Source organism: Melanotaenia boesemani, chromosome 10, assembly GCF_017639745.1.
Source record: "Melanotaenia boesemani isolate fMelBoe1 chromosome 10, fMelBoe1.pri, whole genome shotgun sequence".
Classification (NCBI taxonomy): Eukaryota; Metazoa; Chordata; class Actinopteri; order Atheriniformes; family Melanotaeniidae; genus Melanotaenia; species Melanotaenia boesemani.
The window spans coordinates 14,204,413-14,227,466 of record NC_055691.1 but is presented as its reverse complement, the minus strand read 5'-3'; the positions used below and the strand labels follow the sequence as shown (position 1 = coordinate 14,227,466).

Below are 23,054 nucleotides of genomic sequence, written 5' to 3'. Positions count from 1 at the left end.
AACATAAAAACGCCTCCAAAGATTTATTTTTTTTGTCCAGGTGAATTTCGATTAGCGAGCACTCAGTGTTTCCCTGTCCTGGTGGCTCATTCTCTCTGGAAAGCTAGCATCTTCTCATGGCTTGTGCTAGCTTCTTATTTTATCCATCCCTCCCAGCACATGTACGTACAGTAATACAGTCACGAGTTATTGTGCATGCTCTGGGGTGCACGGCCTGGAGAATTTAACCATACAAGGAAATGGAAATTATGACATGATAGTGGCCAGTTGCTTTAAAACAAGTCTTCTGAGTGACTTTCAAACTACTGGATAAATTAGTCCTTCTGTATAAAAATCCAAAAGCATACCTCTGTTTTAGTTTTGGTTGATGTTATTTTTACACTGAAGCCAAAAAAATAACTTGCCATGGACCCTTTAACAATGTCCAGAACAACGTACTAAAAAATACTTCCTACTTTTAATTATATCCACTATCAGGAATAATTCATCATGTCAGTTTAATGCCACAGGCTTTAAAGAAGACTTCCTCAAAAGATACACCTGTTTGTCCTCATTCATTTTACCTTAAGCCACCCTTCTCCTTTCTTTCCTCCAGTTAAATTTGAGGGATTAGACATTCTTCAAAGATGGCATGCAGAGATTGATTTCTTGTGTGTGTGTGTGTGTCGGGGGGGGGGGGGGGGGGGGGGGAGTTAGATAAGCAGGTTTCATCTGTGTGTGGCACAAACTGGTTGTTCAGTTTACACACTCAGAAAAACTGAGCTTGATTAAGTTGATTAAATCATACTTTTTTTCTTTCTTTCTTTTTTTTTTTAAAGAAAGTAGAAAATAAAAAAAGCCAAAGCTGAGCTCACCCAGCTGATCCAGCTGCCAGGAACAGTCGCTGTCCAGGAGAGGTCATCCTCTCCACTTGGCAAGACAAATAACCTCCCTGCTCTACAGCTCTAACTCAGCAAAGCACCAGAGTACAGTATATCTTCCTTTGATTATCCTCATCTCCAAAACCAAAATTAAGCCAAATCTTTTCTCTGACAGAGATCATTTCCATTTGCTTTTATTAACTTTTTATAAGAAGCAGGAAAAATTTAGTCGTCCCTTTCAGGTCCAGCCATGGATTCATGTTCTTAGATTAAAAATTATCTGTCTCGTTTCAATTCTTTGACTCACTATTTCCAGACAATGTTATTAATTCCAGCACATATTGAGATTTACTTTGAAAACATTTTTTTTCTTAATGATTTATTTTCTGACCACAATGACAAGAAGTTGTAATTGAATTAAGCCAACACTATGATCTCTATACTTGCTGTAATAAACCTGCACATGTTGTAACTCCTGGTGAAATAACCAGCAGTGAAGATTAGAGCTTGTTTGAATGCTGATGCACAATTTAACAGAAGCCAAAAGCTGACTTCATTGTATCTATGTTCTCTTTAGGAATGTCTTGAGGTTTTGATCCTCCCTCTCTTGAAACTGTGTGTAACCTGAAACTGATAAAAACGTTTCAAGCTCATTTAGATGTCCCGGAACTGTTTCTGCTATTTTTGTGATTCACTGTGCAGCAGCTGAGTGGAGCAAAATAAAAAGACTCAACTCGGAATGGAGAGTTCAGCTGCTGCAGCTTCTGAAATAACTGGACTTTCAACTTTGTCATTTCTATCGTTTTATTTATGTTCATATAAGATGTAAAACGCTAAATATTAGCTACTGATTGGATAGCTTTTAATTGTTTAGCTATGATTTGTGAATTGTGCATCATTCAAAAATTGAGTTTGATGTGTGGAAAAACTTCTAGAAACCTATTTTATTATTATTTTTTATAAGGAACTGAGAACACACTGGATTGTGTCCATGGTTTAATCTGAGTGATGACAGTGAAAATTGTTCTCTAAAGTTATCCATCTGCCTGCTGAGATGTCCTCAGCTGGCTTTTGCCTCTTCTTGCTGCCACAATATGCAACCTGAGGCTTATCTGACGTGTCTCCGCAAATTTTAGAGCGTCAGCCCAAAGGACTGTCCTCTCTCTGTCACACTGAGTCAACGGGAGACAGACAGAGAGCGCAGAGGCAGTCAGGAGTGGAGTGTGACCAGAGGAGAGGCGCGCAGAGACGCACGGCAGAGTTCTACACCGCGCTTTCAGCTCTGACTTAACCGGACACTGACATCACATTCAGTGCTCTCACACACACAAAGTGGGGGATAAAGCAGGCAACCCCCCCACCCCCCTCTGAGTTAACGGGAAAAGGATCTACGCCGGGAGGGGGGGTGACACACCAATGTGAGCGACGCGCTGGGACCCTCAGGTGCAGAGAGAGAGAGATCACACTGGCAGCGCTCTTAGGATGCAGAAGTCACCGGTGGAAGATGCGAACTTCCTCTCCAAATTTGTCTTTTGGTAAGACATGTTTTGTCCTCATTCCTGGGATGGCAAGGTGCACGCGCATCTCTCTTAAAGAAAAAAGAAAGAACGACGAAAGACAGACAGACAGACAGAGAGAGAGAGAGAGAGAGAGAGAGAGAGAGAGAGAGAGAGAGAGTCCCGTCCTGCAAAGACAGAATTAACAGAATCCAGAATCTCATTTGGAAAAGTGCACTGAAAAAACTGATGTTGGCCTTCTTTAGATCCAAAATATTTTATTTAGATAGGCCTTATATTTTTTTATTTTAATGTGCAAATTTAGTCTACAGTTAAAATTCATTAAAACTAGTGAATTTGACTTAATTAAATGTAACTTGAAATACTTATATCTAAAGTTCTCCATGTTGGGCAATTTTGCGCATGCGCTTACACATACTGCACATGCAGAAACGCGGACCTGATGTGTGCAACACCTGCAACCCATCTGAAGTTGAGCATAAGCTGTCTAACTTCGGTAAGTAAGCTTTACACATTATTTTGAGTGTTTTAAAACGTAACCAGGCTTGTTTAGTCTGGAAACATTTAAAAAAGTAATTAGTTGTTACATATCTGAGCTGTGTGTTCTCTTTATTTGAATTAAGCTAGCTGAGTGTTCTGTTAGCAATTGCTGCTGTTATATTTGTTATGGTTGATACCTATAGCTGCTCATGCTTGCTAACTTAGCTGTCGTGACATTGCACAACACGTAAAACTAAAACACTTCTGATGAAATTTTGATGGGTGCCAGCGCCTGAGAGAATCAAAAGTACGTGTCTGGAGCTATGGTCTGGAGACACGCAGATTCAGACCCGCACTTCCAGGCCCCCTAATGTTTTTTTTTTTTTTTTTTTGCGACAGTGCCACCTACTGGCTGGTTGTAAAAGCGCAGCTGCATTTCCGGCGCAGCAGGTCCTCCAGACCCAAATGAAGTGGCAGTTTCCAGAAACTGCAACCACTAAACCAGCACCAAACTAAATACCTCTTATTTCTTTAAAAGTTATACATTTAAAACTCTATTAGAAGTTAAAATATTAAAGAAAATTTGCATTGCACCAAAATAAAATTACTAATATTTATTTGCTCATTAAGCTTTAAACCAAATAATTTCCCCGTGGAGATCAATACTTCTGATTCTGAAGAAGCTAAAAGTCTCTTTTTCCAATAGTTTTGAAGGTTTATTACAGCATAAATTTTAATAGTTTAAAGGTTTAGTGCAACCCAGTACCAAACAGTTTGGCTTATCACACCAAACTAATAAACACTAACAATTGATTAAAAGCTTGTTTAATCTGAATATGTTTTCCTTAAGCTTTATTACACAGAAATATGTGTTCTTGTATACATTTATGTATACATACATATATATATTCTGCAGTCAGGGTGGTACAGAGGTCTTGAATCGCACTTCGTGAATCCCCAGTCTGCACTGAGATGTTTGCATGGTAGTACAGCTACCTAACACTTTGCCCAATATTTTAAATGACCCAGTCTAAATTTACTATCTGTACCTCTTGGTGAAAATGGGGATTACACTTTTAGTGCTGTAACATGACAATTAGTTGCAACATAAATTTTGGGCTTTTAACACATTTGAACTATTTCCTAACTCATATTACCTGCACCTGTAAAACTCTGAAACTGTTCTCATATTTTAATGGCTCCTATATATAATTACCAACCATTCAAATGATTATTTTGTAACTTTAAACTTTATAAAATGTTCATTTTATTTCACTGCATAGTTGTGTGCAGCACATTGATTCAGTGTCTCTAATGCGCTCATATAGAGGTGAAAGATTTGGTAGCTCACAGTACACCGTTGTTAGTTTAGCCTTGCTGGTGCTACATTGAGATGCTCCTCAACTGACAAGGAATTCATTAATTTATTTTTTTACCTGATCATTACATTTACTCAGTGCAGTGTTTTTTCTGTACCTGCAACATGGATGTGTGAAAAATAACAAAGGGACTGAAAAGTCACAAAATCAAAAACATTGGCGTAGCAGCAGTGTAACCCAGGACTCTTTCAGAAGACAAGTAGTGATGTAAATGTGTGCGTCTGTGTTGCACTCACACCTACAGTATAATATTTTAGTATAATGGATATTTAAATAAAAACCAAATTCTGAATTAAAATGAGTCTGCATTGCCAAGCATATTTGGATGTTGTTAATATACTTTGACTTTCCCTTCAACATGTTTTTCTTTCACCTTTATCAGATATCCAGAACATTGAAGGTGATGATATCTGGAAACCTGCGGAGGTGCACCATGGGCATTAGTCATCAACAGCGATGGTGGAAATATGGACAGTAGTTGATCAAAGATGTGATGATCATAGACGACTTTTAATCTCTGGCCCAAGCTTGAAAATCTGATGCGTGGAGAAATCTATGAGCTCCTCTGAAGGAACTGATGCTCGACTATGGATGCCCAGATAAAATTAGGACTTTTTAAACAGCTTTTCTCCATCAAAGGTGTTTGGACTGAAGAACAAAATCAGTGTTGGTATGGAAGAATTTTGGAGCCACACTTAAAAAAATACCAGCAAGCTGCTTCAGTGTTTCAAATTGAGCTCAAGAGGACGCTGTAAGCAGACAAGCATGATGAGATGTTACTGTAGTATGACTGTGAGTGACATACAACCATAGGCCATGATATATTAACCAGCGTTAACTGAGGGGCTGTTTACATGGTACAGATCAGTTATTGCTCATGATTGGTCCTGTGATATTTCAACTGTAGGTTTTTATTTTTTTCAATGATGAATGTTACAGGTCTGTTGCATGTGCATAAAGATACTTGGAGTTAAAAGATGACAAACAGCTCAGTTATTATTCAGTTACTCCACTGCAGGGATCACCGGCTCTGGTCCTCAGGGGTCAGGGTCCTGCAGGTTTTCAATGTTTCCCTGTTACAAAACACCTGATTCAGACTAATGGATCATTAGGAGGTGTGTGTAGAACTTGACAACAAGGTTTCTGTGAATAACTTGTGGAAACAGTTGGTACTTTAAGCGTGACAGTTTTGATACTTTGTATTTTACAGATGTTTCTTTTATAACTTATTAGAAACTTAGAAACTTTTCTCAGTGGCTCTGTAACAGCGATAAATGGTATTAAATCATTTAAAAAGCATTTTGTGGTTTTGAGTATTCAAGTTATTAAAACTAGAAGTGCTAATTGTGGCAAAAATATCGTAAATTAGAATTAACTTAATTAAAATTAGAAACAATTTAACAATTTAATAGATTTGAATGTAGCTTTGAAACACAAGTTGATAGGAAACAATTTATTCTAGTACACTGAACACGTGTTTAGTTGGAATTACTAATAATAACTTTTACTTAAAGAAATTATGGGAAGGTGACAAAAAATTAATTTGAATTTATTTAAATTTATTTATCACTGTCAACTTTAAAAAAAATCTGGATTTAGATTAATTTACTTGCAGCTACTTGATGAAATAAAAACTAAATTCAACAAAAGAATTTTTTCACTGTGGGATCATTAAAGCAACAGTTTCTCCAGTCATGGGCTGGTCTGAGCAGCTGGTTTAATTTTTAATAATTAAAAAGATAATGAGTTAAAAAGGTTTTGTTAGAGTAGGCTGGCCAGACTTTCTGATGCTATGCATTAAAATGGGCACATTGTTGAAAAGTGCACAAACTGGCCATGAGGTTTGCTACGGTGCTAGAAACATCTGTCAGGTGAAGGTTGGGTTGCCAGGTCCAGATCTTGTGTTGCCAGTTTTTCAGTAATGATTACTGACATGAGCCGAATATTTAGTCAGGACAAGGGACCATGAGGCTAGGTCTATAATTTTATTTTCTGAGACAGCCATGTGACATCATTTCAATAAATAACAGGTACTTGTAAATATCTGATATTCTGCCAGTGGAACCAGGAACGACTGGCATTGCAGCTAAAATAAAACTGATAGCTTCCAGATGAACTTAACTATCATCTTTCTGCACAGTTAATGCATGTAGTCTATGAAGTTTTATCGTATGTACACCGAGTCCTTTATTATGCTAAATTTTCTAACCCATTTCTGTGTTTGCAGAGTAATATGTCTCAACCCTTTCCTCTCTTCTAACAGCTGATTTTCAAGTGTGTGAATAACGTGTGACTTTCATTGCAGGTGGATAACACCGCTGTTGAGGAAGGGCTTCAATAACAAGTTGGAGCTGTCAGATGTGTACAAGGCACCCTCTTATGATCTGGCAGACACCCTTTCTGAGAGACTTGAAAGGTTTGTGCATCTTTCTCATCATTCAGCTGACAGGAGGTTAACAGAAATGTGGATAATAAGAGCAGATTAGCACCCCCTCATTTCTTCACATTCTGCTTTCAGGCAGCCAGACTGTCTTATAATATTTTAAAATACTCTGGAGCAACAGTTGTTGTTTCTGAGGCTCTTCTAGAGTTTTTCTTTAGACATTGGCTGCTTTTTAATTTGTTTAAAGTCTATTGAATCTGTTCTTTTTCAGAGGAATAAATCTTTTTGTTTATTGAACCACTTAACAATGAGCCATGAATCATCCGTGCATTAAATAAAGTATCTTAACACAAGGGATGTTATATGTATAGATGTAACAGACAACTTAGCAGAGGATCTATTTAAATAGTTTCCTTTGGCAGTTAGGTCTGTCAAAAGACACAAATTCAAATTTATACAGTTGCATCTTAAAAATGGCAAAGATGGCACAATTTTTATGGGTCTGAAATATTTTTGCATCAGTAATTTTAAAAAGGATAACATTGGTAAAACACCTGGTGTGCAGCGTGTCCTTAAGAAAATGAAAAGACCTGAAATACAGAACACAACAGAAGAAGTCCAGAAATGACCCAAGAGATGCATGTGGCCCATTGGTTGATCCATTAACCGAAGCCTCATCAGAAATGGGCATCATGGAGGGGTGGATGTTAATGTTTAAGGAGGTGAAACAGCGAGAAAAGGCTGACGTATGCCAAATGACACAAGAACTGGCCTGAAAATCAGTGGCAACAGAGTCAAATGGCAGAAAACATCCAAAGAAGAAGTTTGGAAAATTTGTCAAAAAGCCTGGAGAACTATTCCTGACGATTACTTAAAGAAATGAGAAAAGAAAGCTTCTAATAAAGAGTTCAGCCTATCCTGAAGAATGAAGCTGCTCATAATAGTACATCTCTATTTTTTTCCTTCTATACTGTATTTCCACTTATGTTTGAACCCATTTCCTACCAGACTCAGTGTCTCTGGTATTGCCTTTTTTTCCATTTTGTAGTTTGACGTGAACATAACTTAAAGTTCTGACCGCAATCAGCAGGATTTTATGTGCTGTGCTGCTGAATGAATGTCTCTGAAAAAAAAAGTGGCGCTTAGTCCTCCTACATACATGTGTAGAGAGACAACTGACAAACTGGAATCCAAAACTGTATTTATAAGAACTACTACACAGTGTTTATTTCCTTATTGTTTTAAAGTCAGCAAACAGGAGCAGCTAATGTCAGCTAACAGCAGACATTTTAACTCATTGGGAAAAGCACAGGTGTGCAGCTGTTATTTATTTATTTTTTATTGGAAATGATTGAAAAAGCATGTGGTGAAAAGCATGTTAACACTACAGCACAGCTGAATACCACACATAATGAAATCTTTAATGGGAGATGAGTGGGATTTCATGCATTTAGATTATTATACTGTGCATGGCCTTTAACCCTTGTGTACTCCTCAAATTTAGTACCCTCTGGTGGCCTTTGTGGCCAAGTGTCAACACACAAAAACTGCCACACAAAAAAATGTCACACATCAATATTTTTTCAGCTTTTCTTTTCTTTCTTTTTTTTCAATAAATCATTTTTCATCATAATAAAACAAGTTCTGTCCTGCTCAAAAATACCAAACATTCAATCAGTTTTAGGATTTTATCCCTTTAAACACGAGTTTATATATTTAAATTACTGCCTCGTTCATCACAATAAAAAACCACAAAAACTTAATTATTTTCAAAGGTGTGAAAGTGTTTGTCCCACTTAAATGTTTTAGATCATCAAATAAATTTAAATATTAGTCAAAGGCAACACAAGTAAACACAAAATGGAGTTTTTAAATGAAGGTTTAAAATATTAAGGGAGAAAAAAATCCAAAACTTCATGGCCTCATGTAAAAAAAGTAATCCCCCCCCCCCCCCCCCGTTAAGACATAACTGTGGTTTATCACACCTGAGCTCAATTTCCTGATAAAGTGAAGTAAACCAAATGATCCTCAAAAGCTAGACATCATGACGAGATCCAAAAAATTCAGGAACAAACGAGATAGAAAGTAACTGAGATCTATCAGTACGGAAAAGGTAATGAAGCCATTTCCAAAACTTTGGGACTCCAGAAAATTTTAGTGAGAGCCATTATCCACAAATGGCAAAAACATGGAACAATGGTGACCCTTCACTCGGCTGGCTGACCAAAATTACTCCAAGAGCAAGGATCACAATATCCAAGAGGTCCCAAAAGACCCCACAACAGCATCCAAAGAACTGCAAGCCTCACTTTCCTCAGTTATGGTCAGTGTTCATGACTCCACCCCAACAAAGAGACTGGGCAAAAATGGCAGAGCTCCAAGATGAAAACCACTGCTGAGCAAAAACAACATTAAGGCTCGTCCCAATTTTGCCAGAAAACATCTGGACGATCCCCAAGACTTTGGGGGAAATAGTCTGTGGACTGATGAGAGAAAAGTTGAACTTTTTGGAAGGTGTGTGTCCCATGACATCTGGTGTAAAAGTAACACCGCATTTCAGAAAAAGAACATCATACCAACAGTAAAATATGGTGGTGGTAGTGTGATGGTCTGGAGCTGTTTTGCTGCTTCAGGATCTGGAAGACTTGCTGTGATAAATGGAACAATGAATTCTGCTGTCTATGAAACAATCCTGAAGGAGAATGTCCCAACATCTGTTCATGACCTCAAGCTGAAACCTACTTGGGTTCTGCAGCAGGACAACGATCCCAAATACACCAGCAAGTCCACCTCTCAATGGCTGTAGATAAAACAAAATAAAGACTTTGGAGTGGTCAAAATCCTGACCGGGATCCTATTGAGATGCCGTGGCATGACCTTAAAAAGGCGATACATGCTTGAAAACCCTCCATGTGGCTGAATTAGAAAAAAATCTGAAAAGATGAGTGGGCCAGAATTCCTCCACAGCGCTGTAAAATACTCATTGCAAGTTATTGCAAATGCTTGATTGCAGTTGTTGCTGCTAAGGGTGGCCCAACCAGTTATTAGGTTTAAGGGGGCTTTTTCACACAGGACCATGTAATGAAAACCTTCACTTAAAAACTGCATTTTGTGTTTACTTGTATTGTCTTTATTTAATATTTAAATTTGTTTGATCTGAGACATTTAAGTGTCACAAACAACACAAAAAAATCAAGGAGGGTGTAAGCACCTTTTTACACCACTGTAAATATTAAAAGTGATGTGCCTTTGGTGGTGATTAGACATGTGTCAAAACTCAACAGCATTTATTTGATTCCATTTGTAGTTTTTATGTAATGTCAAACTCCCTCTGGGGACCCTCATGGCTAAAATGTACATGCACAAAAAAAACTGCTATAAATTTGTATTTTTATATTATTAATTAGTTATATTATGAAATCATGGGACAAGGAGACGCTAAGAGTAATTTCTTTGTGTGTCTGTGAAATTATTTCTGATTATTTAAAAGTTGATTTAGATGGTTTTTTAGGAACTTATTTTACACATCCAAATATTCAAACTGGCATTTAATGGGTTAAAATCCTAAAAAATAACTGACTGGTATGTTTGTGCAGGATGGAAGTTGTTTAAATGATTCATGATAAAAAAAAAGCTGAAAAAGTGCAGATGTGTTATGATATTAGAGATTTTTTTTTTTTTTGCTAGGACACTTTTGGCTGCTAAGGTCACCAAAGGGTATTAAAGACACTGGATTTAATTTTTTTTTTTTATTATCCAGTTTTTGCAAAAACTTATGCCACTAGCTATAACACAGTCAAGATGATAGCGGAAAAAGTTGAGAATAGCTGACAGAAGAGGACATGAGGGTTAAATGTGTTTACAGTAAAGGACAGAGAACATTCTAACTTCATAGTAAACTTAAAATATGGGCTGGCATTTAAACTGGGTTAGACATAAACCGAACTTGTGTGTGCCAACAAACAGCCAGCCAAGAGATGATGGACCACATTAACTCATCCTTTTTTGCTTTGAATCTTTGTCCTTTTGTCTCCGTTCCTTTCAAATGTCCAAAGTTATGATTCACACCAAATCCTACCTTTTCTCCAAACCACTGTTTCTTTCTCACTTTCTATTTTTCTCCCTCTGTCTTGTATGTCCACACCTTTCCCCTCATTAAAATTATTGGATGAAATAATAATTGAAGGTTATTGAAAGTGTGACTACATAATTGGTTTGTGAAACCTGCTAATATTCACTGTTTACCCTGAAATTATTTGCATTATTCTGTTGATCTCATCCATCTCGTCTTACCTGTTCCTTTGCAGTTATTGTACCATTAAGAAAATGCAACATCTTTGATATAAAAAATAATTATTTTATTGTTTTTTTCCTTTCCTGCCCAATTTTTATCTCACCAAACAACTGTATCAGTGTCCCACATTGGCCTTGCTGCTTGCTCACCCCAGGGGCTCTTATCACATTGAGTGGTGCCAACAAGCCAGTTAATATACACAGGTGTTAAAAAGTCAACCTTTAGAAAGTTTCCCACTGCCCACTGGGTGATAAATGAGCAGTGGTGGGTGTTTCTACTCCCATTTATTCTGATCAGCAAACAGCGAAGGCTTCTGGGAATGTGAACTTTACCTTTCAGTAAAGCATGCTTCGTCAGCACCTCCATCACCCTTAATTCACCACAACTCTGTGAACTTTTCTGGCATGAGATGGAAATGATCTGGCAGGAGCTAAAATGACATTTAGATTAAAAAATAAATAAATAAAATGCTTAAAAATAAGAATTTGCAGTTAAATTTGACCCATCATTATTGTTATTTAATTAAATTTATTTAATTCTTTACAAAACAAAACAATTAATACAAACATAAATATCAAACATTTGAATGAAAAGGAGCAAAAAGAAGAAAAATCTTATATAATCTCCCCTTTCACACAAAAGATTAGCAAACAAATGATTATAAAACTGAACTAAAAGCAGTTTTAGGCTAAGATGCTACTGATTTCAAATAGATACTTATTTTTTAGATTTCATTTACTATATTCACATCACCACAGGCAAAAAAATGAACCCTTTTTATTACATTTTCTTATCATAGCATCTTTAACTTTTTAAAACAAAATATTTGATTTAGTTTTTTTTTCCATAAACTGACTCCATACAGAGAAACGCATGATTAATTTTTTGCCTTTAATCCTTTTGAATGATAATTGCTTTGTCTTCTTTTAAATCTTTCGGTTAGTGATGGTAAATGATGAGCTTTATAGAACCTTCTGAACAATGTAATCATTAAACCATTAATAGATCATAAAATTTTTAATAATTGTAACATTTAATCTGTCAAGTTTGTAAAATAAAAACTGGATAAATATATGTTTTTACTTTTTGTTCCCTATATTCCAAAGCAATAAGTCAGTCATGGAGCAATAACAGAATTATATAACAGATGTGGTGCTTTATTGTTGAATAAATCTTTTACTTTGTAAAATAGCTGTTTAGCTATTTTCATTTTATACCATCAAAAGATGACTTTCATTAAATATATTCATCATTTATACTAAGACATGAAGATGGTAGTGTCTCTGATCTTTATCTGGTATTATGATTATTGTTAGGGCCCCTAGAAACAAAGGGTGTGGAAGACCCATTTATATTTAAAGTTTTCTTCTTCTTTTTTTGTCTCATCAGAGGTTTTTACCATGCCATGGCTGTCTTACAAAGTTAAATTTGTTGGCTGAAAATGGATATGCTGCCTGTTTAATGTCATAAGAACCATGGGATTGAAATGCAGTTCTCCTCATTCAGTACTTAATGTTCAGACTGAGCTGATGGATGAATTCATCGTTACCTCTGCTGCATTTTGTATCACAGGGACAAATTCATTGGAAAAATTAAAGATTTATTCACGAGTGTTTCAACAGTTTGTTTTCTTTTTCTATTCCTGTGTCCTTCATCTAGCTCCTTCTCTTCTTCGCTTCCCTTATCCACTGGTGTATTATTAAGCTAGATGAGGTTAGCGGATAGCTTGATGCTGCTTACTGTGACAGAAGCAAAAGTCTCTCTCAACAAACTAAAGTGGGCAGCAGACTACAGTGTGTGTATAATAATACATTTCTGTGAAAGTAGTTGCAAATAAACGGTCTGATTTTTTACCCAATTAACCTTGTATCAGAATACCCATGCTGATAAAAAAAAGATTGTTTCTAGAGGACATGAAATCAGATTATTATAAATTATAATTATAAATATGAATCAATGCTCTGTAATATTCTTTTATTCTGTAACAAAATAACTTGAATCTTAAATCTGGTTGGCTGTCAAAGTGGTAGCAGACAAATAGCAACCAGGGCCAAACTTTGCTGGCATTTGGCTGGTAGATGTTATTCTCCTTGTGTGTGTGTGCTGCTGTTTAACTGCGTTGTAACTCTGCCCACCCCACAGAGAATGGGACAGGGAGGTGGCGTCAGCCAAAAGCAGGCCCAAGCTGATGAAAGCACTGGCCCGATGCTTCTTTGGCCCCTTCGCCTTTTTTGGTGTCCTCCTCTACTTTGGGGTGAGTGTCTCAGTCTGTCCTTATTTTAGAAAAGCAAACCTGGAATACAACATGCATAACCTAAGTCACAATTACAGACAAATGGAGCCTGACAAGTAATATTACACAAACATTCATCGTTTCTTTACCAAACACAGAGGAAGGTAAGACATTCTGCAGCTTCTTCTTCAGTAGTTGGCTGCAAGTCATTTAGCTTTCTCCGCCCAGACTTAATGAAGATATTTAACATCTTTGTGCAATTTTTAAAGAAGTAATGTCCACTCTTTTTTTTTCCTAAACAGCCTTAGTGTTGCATTTCCAGTTTAGTGTGTTGTTCAGGTGAACACCCAGGTGTCTGTAGTCCTCAATCATCTCCAGCTCGCCCCAAGATAAAAATAGTGCTAGGCATTTTGATGCTGACATTGAATGATCTCAGCTTTCTGAAGAAGCAGAGTCTGCTTTGTACCTTCTTGTAGGTGCTTCTGTGTTGCACTTCCAGCCTAATCTGTTGTCCAGCTGAACTCCAAGGAACTTATAGTCCTCTACCACCTCCACTTCTTCTCCCAGGATGTAAACAGTGCCTTCTTTACTCCTGTTTCTCCCAAAGTCAACAATAATCTTGTTTTGTTCTGTTCAAAATGAGGAGATTGTTTCTGCACTATTTCACAAATCGACTGTACTCAGCTTTTTGTCCATCACTGATACACCCCACAACTGCAGAGGAATCAGAGTATTTCTGCAGATGACAGGACTCAGAGTTGTATTGGAAGTCTTGTATCCACAGATAAGTGTGCAGCTTGACTCTATCACACTTGTGCCTACATCTTCTACCAGGAATCTTGGTGTCATGGTAGACAACCAGCTGACCTTTAAGGACCATGTTGCCTCGGTTTCCCGGTCTTGCTGAGTTGCTCTCTACAACATCAGGAGGATCAGACCCTACCTGACTGAACACACAACCCAGCTCCTGGTCCAGGCTCTGGTCATTTCACGCATTGACTACTGCAACTCCTTACTGGCTGGCCTGCCTGCATGCTCAGTTAAACCTCTGCAGATGATCCAGAACGCAGCAGCACGTCTGGTCTTCAACCAGCCCAAAAGAGCTCATGTCACTCCGCTGCTAATTGCTCTTCACTGGCTTCCAGTTGCAGCACGCATCAAATTCAAAGCTCTGCTTCTGGCTTACAAAACAATAACCCAAACGGCTCCTGTCTACCTTCACTCCTTAATCCAGTGCTACACTCCCTCTCGACAATTACTCTCTGCCAGTGAAAGACGCCTAGTGCTCCCACCACAACGTGGCACAAAATCAGTAGCTAGACTCTTTTCCTCTGTTGTTCCCCGGTGGTGGAACGAGCTACCAAACTCCGTCCGATCCGCAGAGTCCTTATCCACGTTTAAGAGCAAGCTAAAGACTCAGTTGTTTAAGGAGCATTTCCACATTTAGCTTAACTAAATGAGTCAGAAAGATTTGTCCAGCTCTTTGGCTCAACCAAGTACTGAAGAAGCTGTGTGCACTTATGCCCAAGTTGATATTGTGTGATGAAATCGTGATCTTGTATTTAAATAAAATGACTTAAAAAAAAAAAAAAAAATTATATGCACTGCACTAGCACTACATGACAGCACCTGGGTCCAACTGGACTCAAAAGCGGTCTGACTATCACTTAATTATGACGTCCCATCTTGTTTGAATTCATGCTTGTGTTGTTCTTACTCTCAAATGTGAGTCGCTTTGGATAAAAGCGTCTGCTAAATGACTGTAGAATAGAATAGAATAGAATAAAGTGTACAGTATGAGGAGAAATTGTGAGGGTACAGTCCCTTGTGGTGCTCCAGTGCTGCTGACCACCACCTTAGACACACAACCTTTCAGGCTCACAAATTGTTGTCTGTTTATTAAGTAGTCATAAATTCAGGTGGTAGTGGAGGTATCCACCTGGAATTTATGGAGCTTCTCACATAACAGAACAGGCTTATGGGCTAAGTATAAAGCCATAAAAATTTTCCAGTTGTAAATTAATGTTTGCAAATAATTTCAGAGTTTGCATTTGTAAATCAAATTTTGTCACCATGTAAAAAAAAATTGCCTGAGAAGTTTGTGAAATTGTAGAAAGAGGTTGTAAAAAAGATCTGTATTTGAAGAAAAAAAAAAAAAAGACGTGCTTTTGCAAAAATCTTATCACAAATACAAAGCGAAAAACTGCATGGGAGACTGAAGTTGTGGATAATTGGCCTCATCTTTATACTTCTATCTGATTGGATGATCTTCCTTTCCTTCTGCACTGCTGCGGGATCCTAAAGGGGAGTACATAGATTTTAATAAAGCTTCTTCTGTGTTGTTAAGTCTGTCGACAATAAAATCAAGGACAGACCTCATTTAATTAATTTTCAGTACAAAAATCTTTGCCAATCCAAAAGGTGTGGCATTTCCTCGCTGGACTGCAGTTACTGTAGAAACTTAATTTTCTTCTTATAGGAATGTTTGAGGGATGTTTACAGCCATTTGATGGCAAATCTGCCCATGTGCCCATTTATGTAACACAAGGGTTTTGCAAATAAATATGTTCATAATTACAGTCATTAATATTCGCATTAGACAGTTTAGTTAAAAATTGAGTTATTTTATTTATGATAACATACTGTTAGATTCTGCTGGGAATGTCTGGTGGTCTGTCAGCTGTCGAGCTGAAGGAGTCTCACCAGGGGCTGTCTTGGTTAACGCCTCTGCAGCATTGTGTAGGTGTTGATGACAGTGACTCTGGACCGGCAGACTGGGGTGGTGGTCCCCCTCCTCAAGAAGGAGAATCGGAGGGTGTGCTCCAACAACAGGGGATCACACTCCTCAGCTTTCCAACTAAAGTCTACTCAGGGTTCCTGGAGAGGAGGGTCTGTCGGATAGTCGAATCTTAGATTTTGGAAGAGAAGTGTGGTTTTCGTCCCGGTCGTGGAACAGTGGACCAGGTTTACACTCCCTTCAGGGTCTTGGAGAGGGCATGGGAGTTTGCCTAACCAGTCTACATGTGCTTTGTGGAATTAGAGAAGATGTTTGGCCATGTCCCCTATGCAGTCCTGTGGGGGGTGCTCTGGGAGCACAGAGTGCTGGACCAACTTGTGCAAACTGTCTGGTATGACCAGTGCCAGAGCTTGGTCCACATTGCCAACTGTAAGCTGGATTTGTTTCCAGTGAGGGTTGGACTCCGCCAAGGCAGCCCTTTGTCACCAATTCTGTTCATAACTTTTAAGGACACAATTTCTAGGTGCAGCCGAGACTTTAAGGGGATCCGGTTTGGTGGTCTCAGGATTGGGGCTCTGCTCTTTGCGGATGATGTGGTTTTATTGGCTTTATCAGGCTGTGGGATGAGAATCGGCACCTCCAACTCCGAGACCGTGGTCCTCAGCCGGAAAAGGGTGGCGTGTCCTCTTCGAATGTGGTCCTGCGCCAAGTGGAAGAGTTCAAGTATCTTGGGGTCTTGATAAATGACTGGAAGAAGGATGGAACATGAGATCAACAGGCAGATCAGTGCAGCATCTGCAGTGATGCATCTGTCTGTTGTGGTGAAGAAAGAGCTGAGCCAAAATAGCGAAGCTCTCAATTTACCGGTCGATCTACGTTCCTACACTCACCTATGGTCACAAGCTGTGGGCAGTCACTGAAGAATGATATACAAGAAGCAAAAATGAGGTTCCTCCGCAGGGTGGCCGGGCTCTCCTGTAAAAATAGGGTGAGAAGCTCGGTAATCCAGGAGAGGCTCAGAGTAGAATCACTGCTCCTCCGTATCGAGAGAAGCCAGATGGGTCTGATTAGGATGCCTCCTTGGTCAGGCGTTCCGGTTACGTCCCACTGGGCGGAAACCCCGGGGAAGACTATGTTCTTTACTGGCCTGGGAACGCCTTGGGATCCCTGTGAATGAGCTGAAAGGAGTAGCCGGGGGGAAGTATGGGCTTTCCTGCTTAGGCAGGTGCCCCCATGACCCGACCTCAGATATGGATGGATGGATGGATGGATGGGTGGGTGGGTGGATGGGTGGATGGATGGATGGATGGATGGTTGGATGGATGAAAATTATGTTTCATTGGCATCATAAATGCTGCCAGACACTTCCCTCATCCAACTACTCATAAAAATGAAACAATCTGTACTTTCTTCAGCTTGGAAATGTCTAATTTCAATTAGTAAATGGAGTTTCACATCATGACCACTGCTGTTACATAATACTGTTTCACTCTTGCCGGTGTGTGTGTGTGTTTGTGAGGGCACCTATTGAGTGTGTTATTCTGCTGAAGAGAGCCAATAAAGCCCAAGTGCAGTGATGTAAAAACATCACAAGCATGTCGCACTGTGGTGTCATAAACCAACTCACTGTCTCTGACTCATGGGAAGGTGTGGACAGCAGCCGTTGCCTAGATGAGTACAGTTAGAGCTGGTTGTCTTGACAACAGGAGTGCCTATTGGATGTAAATAAGATGCTGAGAAAACAGGAAAATTTTGGAGAAATATACCAGTAGAAGCCAACATATTTATTTATTTTTTGTTTGATTTATTATTTCTTTCGCTGTTATGCTGGCCCTTAAAGTGATTTATCTTGTATTGTCTTATTTGATTTAATATGTAAGACTGTTGTAATTTCTTGTTTTTCGCTGTATTTTTAGTTTTATCTATAATACTGTTAGTTTTAATTTGGTTTTTTATATTCTTTTTCTCTGTCATTCTTAATTAAATTAAATTAAATTAAATTAAATTAAATTAAATTTAATTTGTAAGACTTGTATTTTCTTGTTTTTCTTGTATTTTTTAAGAAATCAGTGGATCTCCTCACCAATTTATACAACTAAAAATACATTTGACTTTTTTTAAAGGCACCTGAAAGCCAGATTGGTACAGTTTTACTTAGGGTAGAACCAGTTAAAATAATCTTCCCTTTCGTTACTGCTGTGTTTCAGGAGGCTTCCAAGGCTGTTCAGCCCCAGCTTTCAGGTCGCATCATTGCCTCTTTTGACCCTTTTCATGCTCCAGAACGAAGTCAGGGATACTACCTTGCCCTGGGCCTCGGTCTTCTCTTCACAGTCCGCTTCATCCTCTTGCAGCCTGCCATCTTTGGCCTGCATCACCTGGGCATGCAGATACGCATTGCCCTCTTTAGTCTTATATATAAGAAGGTAAGAGGAAATTCTCTTTTTATGTATTTTTAAAAATTATTTAATATTTATCGTTGGCATTGGATGAAAGGAAATTTCTCTAAAATATCATGGTATGCTTGTGTAAAATCTGCCTCATATGGGATGCTTTCAGCCATCTGGGTTATAATTGTCAAACAGTCTTTTCACCTTGTTTATAAGATCTGGTGCTCCACAGCTACTTCATCAGCCAAATGTTTCCACCTTGTTTGGTGTGCATGACTGAACATTCCCAGAATGCTTCTCACATGTGGAAGTCAAGCAAGCGGCAATGCCCAGGCTTTGTTTGGGACATGGCAACCTGGTGTCAAAGCTTACCTTATGTCACTGACTTCCCTTCGTCTGAGTTTCTTATTCTCATTGTGCTTCAACTGACCTCTGACGTGATTTTCTTCAGACCCTGAAGCTGTCCAGTGGAGTGTTGGATAAGATCAGCACTGGTGAGCTCGTCAGTCTGATGTCTGCTCACCTCAACAAGCTGGATGAGGTGAGAGAAAAAATCTGTATCAGAACAAAGTTGCTACAGTAAAAAGACGTGTGTGAGAAACTTTAATTGAAATTCACGGTAAGCAATAAAATATAAAGTTAATGCATGTTTGCATGCTGGTTACTCATCTTGAAATGAAGCTGACTGAGATGTGAGGTTCTTCATAGGGACCCTTCAGTAGTTTTCCACAAGGATTGAAAGTTCACACCCTCACTGACTTTAGTGAATCCATTTTATTAACCAACTCTCAGCAGTGTGTTGTTCTGTACTTCTGTACTGAGCTACAACGAGAGGACAAAAGAGGACAAACACAGTCAATTAGGTGTTGGTCCATAAGCAATTTGTTATGTAATTGTATGCAAGCGTTGGAAAACAAAGATGATGCATGACAATGTAGCTGGAGGGTGTGCATGTGTGTGTAAGCTGTCAACTGTGTTGCCTTGAGTCTCACTGAGGCGTTGAATGTAGAAACACTCTGCAACCCGCTTTGGAATAATTATCACATGGCTTGGATGTGGCTCACCCAATAGTGTGTGTGTGTGTGTGTGTGTGTGTGTGTTGAGACAGGAGGAAAGGTACAGGTGAGTGGATGAGGGAAAATATCAAGGTGGGAACTAGGTGTTACATCCACAGCGCAGGTGAGATTCAACACTGGTGATTATGGTGGATTGTTCTAGTCCTCAGGACCTACTGCCCTGCATGTTTTGGATGTGTTCCTACTCCAACAACTTCTTCATCAAGTTCTTTGCAAGCCAGTTAACGAGTCATTCATTTCATTCAGGTGTGTTGAAGTAGGGTTACCTCTAAAACATGCGGGGCAGTGGGTCCTGAGGACCACGACTGAGAAACGTGGATCTAGACTACTTGTTACTGTAGTAATTTTTTTGTGAGCTTTTTTTTCCTGTTTCCTGTTGTTAGCCAATATTTAGCATATTGCAAATATTAATAGGGGAATAATATATAGAGAATGCCATCTGACGTCACCAAGGCTTCATCTCTAATCTTGAGGTCTACACAGGAAACTGTGTGTTTTAAAACACTAGAGTAAGCTCACAAGAGAAGCAAAAAGTTGTTGAGATGAAAAAACACTAATTAATATTTATTATTGTTATTTATAATATTTCATTTGTATGGATTCACATCTGATTATGGATTTGTCTTAAAATATTTAAAGGAAAATGTGTAAACATACAGGATTGAATCATTCATTTATTACAACGTGTTAATGCAAAAGGAGCAGTAAGAATAAGAAACCAAGTAAAAATATGTAGTACTGTATATTTATTTATTTATTCATCAATGAATTATTTATTTATTATAAGAAAAATAAAAAGTATAGCAAAAAAAATTTGCAAAATTGATGCCAGTTACAGTTTGAAACCTCTGAAACCAGTAAACAGCCCTGGATGTGAAACAGAACAACAATGGGACTCATGTTAATCAGAGAACAAAGAACACAATCTGAAGGAGGACAGTGATGTTGTCATCTGCACATGGGAGTTTCATCCAGACGGAAGCTTTTTCATTTAAAATCCTCCAGCCAGTAACCCTTTCTACATGAAGTCTCAGGTGTACCGCCTCACCTGCTCTCTCATCATCTTGTTCATGGCTGATATGTTGTAAATGCCGCCATCTTTACTTCTGCTCACTTAAAGCCCAAATTTCCTTTTTATCCAAACCACGGTCAGAAGCACATCACCTGGAAAAGTTTTTGTCCGCTGTTCTCTGGGATTTATTTATCTCTGCACTGCCTCCAAGACGGAAACGGAGGATGAAGATATGTTGGTTAGTTTCGTCTTTGTGTGCTGATCATTAGAGCTGCTGCTGCAGCTGAGTGCACAACACTGTAAAAACTAAAACAGATTAAATATTTCTTTCTTTGATCATGAACAAAAAAGTGGATGAGCTTGGAGTAGTTAGTTGTGTGTTTTTTTTTTCACGTTTAGTTTGCCAGCTGATTCATTTTATTTTATTATATTTTAAATTTGAACTACATACACTGGTCAACATTTTAATTATTCCATTAAATTAAATATTTCTACAGAAAAAGCCCAATTTCAGAAAACTTTTGATGTGGCTTATTTATGTTCAACATTACTTTCACACTTGAAACATGTATTCTTATTGGTGGGTTTTCAGCTAGATTTTTTTAATGTTTCATGGCATAAGCAGGCATGTAAATCGCTCAAAACAAAGGTATCCAGTGAAGAATCAAACCATTCATCTATATGCAGTCGAGACCTAAATATTTTCTCAAGGATTTTTGAAATGGCGTATCTTGTGCTCTTTAATCTTGTCTGTGTTTGTGTGTGTGTGTTTTCTCAGAGCCTTGGTCTTGCACACTTCATATGGATTACCCCTCTGCAGTGTATATTGTGTGTTGGCCTGATCTGGGAGCTGATCGAGGTGAACAGCTTCTGTAGCCTGGCAGCTCTGACTCTGCTGGGCATCGTCCAAGCCTGGCTGTCCATGAAGATGGGACCTCCTCGGTGGGGACACATTACGCTATACACTCACCATATATGACATTTACATGGAACTTCCATCTGTACTGCATTTGCTTTGCAAATAGTAATTATTTCTTTCTCATCATCAGTTTGTAACTCCTTGTCTAAGGAAATACTTTAGATGTAAATATAATCATTAATATGAGAATCTGCTGGTAAACATCATGCTCTGATAACCTTATTGAGACTGTGTCTGTTTTATAAAACACTTTCCTGCGAACAGGGTGCAGCGAGCAAGACTCATCAGCCGCCGTCTGGCCCTCACCTTAGAGATTGTAGAAAACATTCACTCTGTGAAGGCATATGGCTGGGAGGAGGTGATGGAGACCATCATTAAGAATATCAGGCAGTATGGCACCACCTCAGATACCGTTTTTATTCTTGTTCACTGTCAAAAGATATATTATTTCTTTCTATGTTTATCACACATCTATGTTTTATACTTTTATGCTAACTGGAGTAATGTTTAGAGTCCAGGTAATGGTATGTAATGAAAAGCACATTTAGCTTTGACATAAAACAGGTATTTTTGTTGGTGTGACTCTCCTCTTCCTTCTCAGGGGCGAGATAAGCCTAACAAGGAAGATCGGCTCTCTGCGGTATTTCTACAGTGCCTCGTACTACTTTTCTGCCATCTTGGTTATCGTGGCAGCCATCGTACCACATGCGCTTAGTAAAGGGATCATCCTACGTCCAATTTTCACAACAGCCTCCTACTGCATCGTGCTACGAATGACTCTCACGCGCCAGCTGCCAGGCTCCATCCAGATGTGGTATGACACGCTGGCACTGGTCAAGAAGATTGAGGTAGGTGGACTGGTCAGGGTGAGATATACACTCACTATAAATTCTACTTATCCAAAGCTTTGACATGTTTGATGATGATCCTTGTTATGGATATTTGTGTTTCTTCTTTTGTTTTTCTTCCAGGACTTTTTACTGAAGGAAGAACACAGAGTGTTGGATTACAACTTGACCACTGTCGGACTGGAGCTGGTTAATGTGTCTGCATCCTGGGATGAGGTTGGTTTGTCAAATCTAAAGTACAACACTTAATGAAAACAACTACTGCTAAAACTTTATGCAAAAGGTGAATCAGATGTGACTTTTTTGCCCATATGTGAGCCATATCTGATCCTTTCATGACAATCTGAACAGCACAAATCCGATTTTTGCCAATCTGACCCAGGCTACTTTTATATGTGGTCCTAAATTGAATACATATCTGATCTTTTTTCAAAAACTACCTCAGTCTGAGTGGTCATGTGGAATTTCATCCGACTTTTACCTCATTGACATGAGATAGATGTTAAAATTCTGCACTGGATGAAACAGGACATGGTAAAATCAAATGTAAATAACGGACACAACAATGTTATATAAATCTTTTTTTTCATTCTGATTGCACAACTTTAAAACTGACACACACAATCTGACAAGTGTAGCATCCATATTTACCTCCGTAAACACAGCATGCTATGTGTGTGAGGTCACGTCTTCCTCTGGGCATCGGTGTCACTTCAGAGCCATAGATGGCTCACACTGGAGTCTGATGGTGGTCACTTTAAATTATAATGTGACAAATTGAGCCTTAAGTTGAACTTAGTCTTAGGATACATTCACACTGGTGCTTTAAACTAACCCTGGTCTGCTTCCACTGGCAGTGCAGTTTGTTTGGAACATAGGGCTTCATTCGCCAATATCTTCGCACAAATCTACTTAAATTTGGTCTTAAG

The 23,054-nt window shown here is 38.6% G+C and overlaps 1 protein-coding gene and 1 long non-coding RNA gene across 2 annotated transcripts in view; both read left to right on the top strand.

Annotated features, from left to right (window-relative positions):
- Window positions 1–2,087: 2,087 nt before the first annotated feature.
- The window catches only part of cftr (CF transmembrane conductance regulator), a 62,103-nt gene continuing 41,136 nt past the window's right edge, over window positions 2,088–23,054 (top strand). Inside the window, exons 1-9 of the mRNA XM_041996673.1 lie at window positions 2,088–2,395; window positions 6,542–6,652; window positions 13,056–13,167; window positions 18,091–18,306; window positions 18,722–18,811; window positions 21,137–21,300; window positions 21,542–21,667; window positions 21,879–22,125; window positions 22,249–22,341. Of these exons, the coding sequence (XP_041852607.1) occupies window positions 2,343–2,395; window positions 6,542–6,652; window positions 13,056–13,167; window positions 18,091–18,306; window positions 18,722–18,811; window positions 21,137–21,300; window positions 21,542–21,667; window positions 21,879–22,125; window positions 22,249–22,341 (1,212 nt within the window). The 5' untranslated portion in view covers window positions 2,088–2,342. The remainder of the gene's footprint in view (window positions 2,396–6,541; window positions 6,653–13,055; window positions 13,168–18,090; window positions 18,307–18,721; window positions 18,812–21,136; window positions 21,301–21,541; window positions 21,668–21,878; window positions 22,126–22,248; window positions 22,342–23,054) is intronic.
- Window positions 2,801–5,535, top strand: LOC121647342. The gene is made up of 2 exons (XR_006011830.1): window positions 2,801–2,873; window positions 4,619–5,535. It is a non-coding gene; the product is annotated as an uncharacterized LOC121647342 (long non-coding RNA).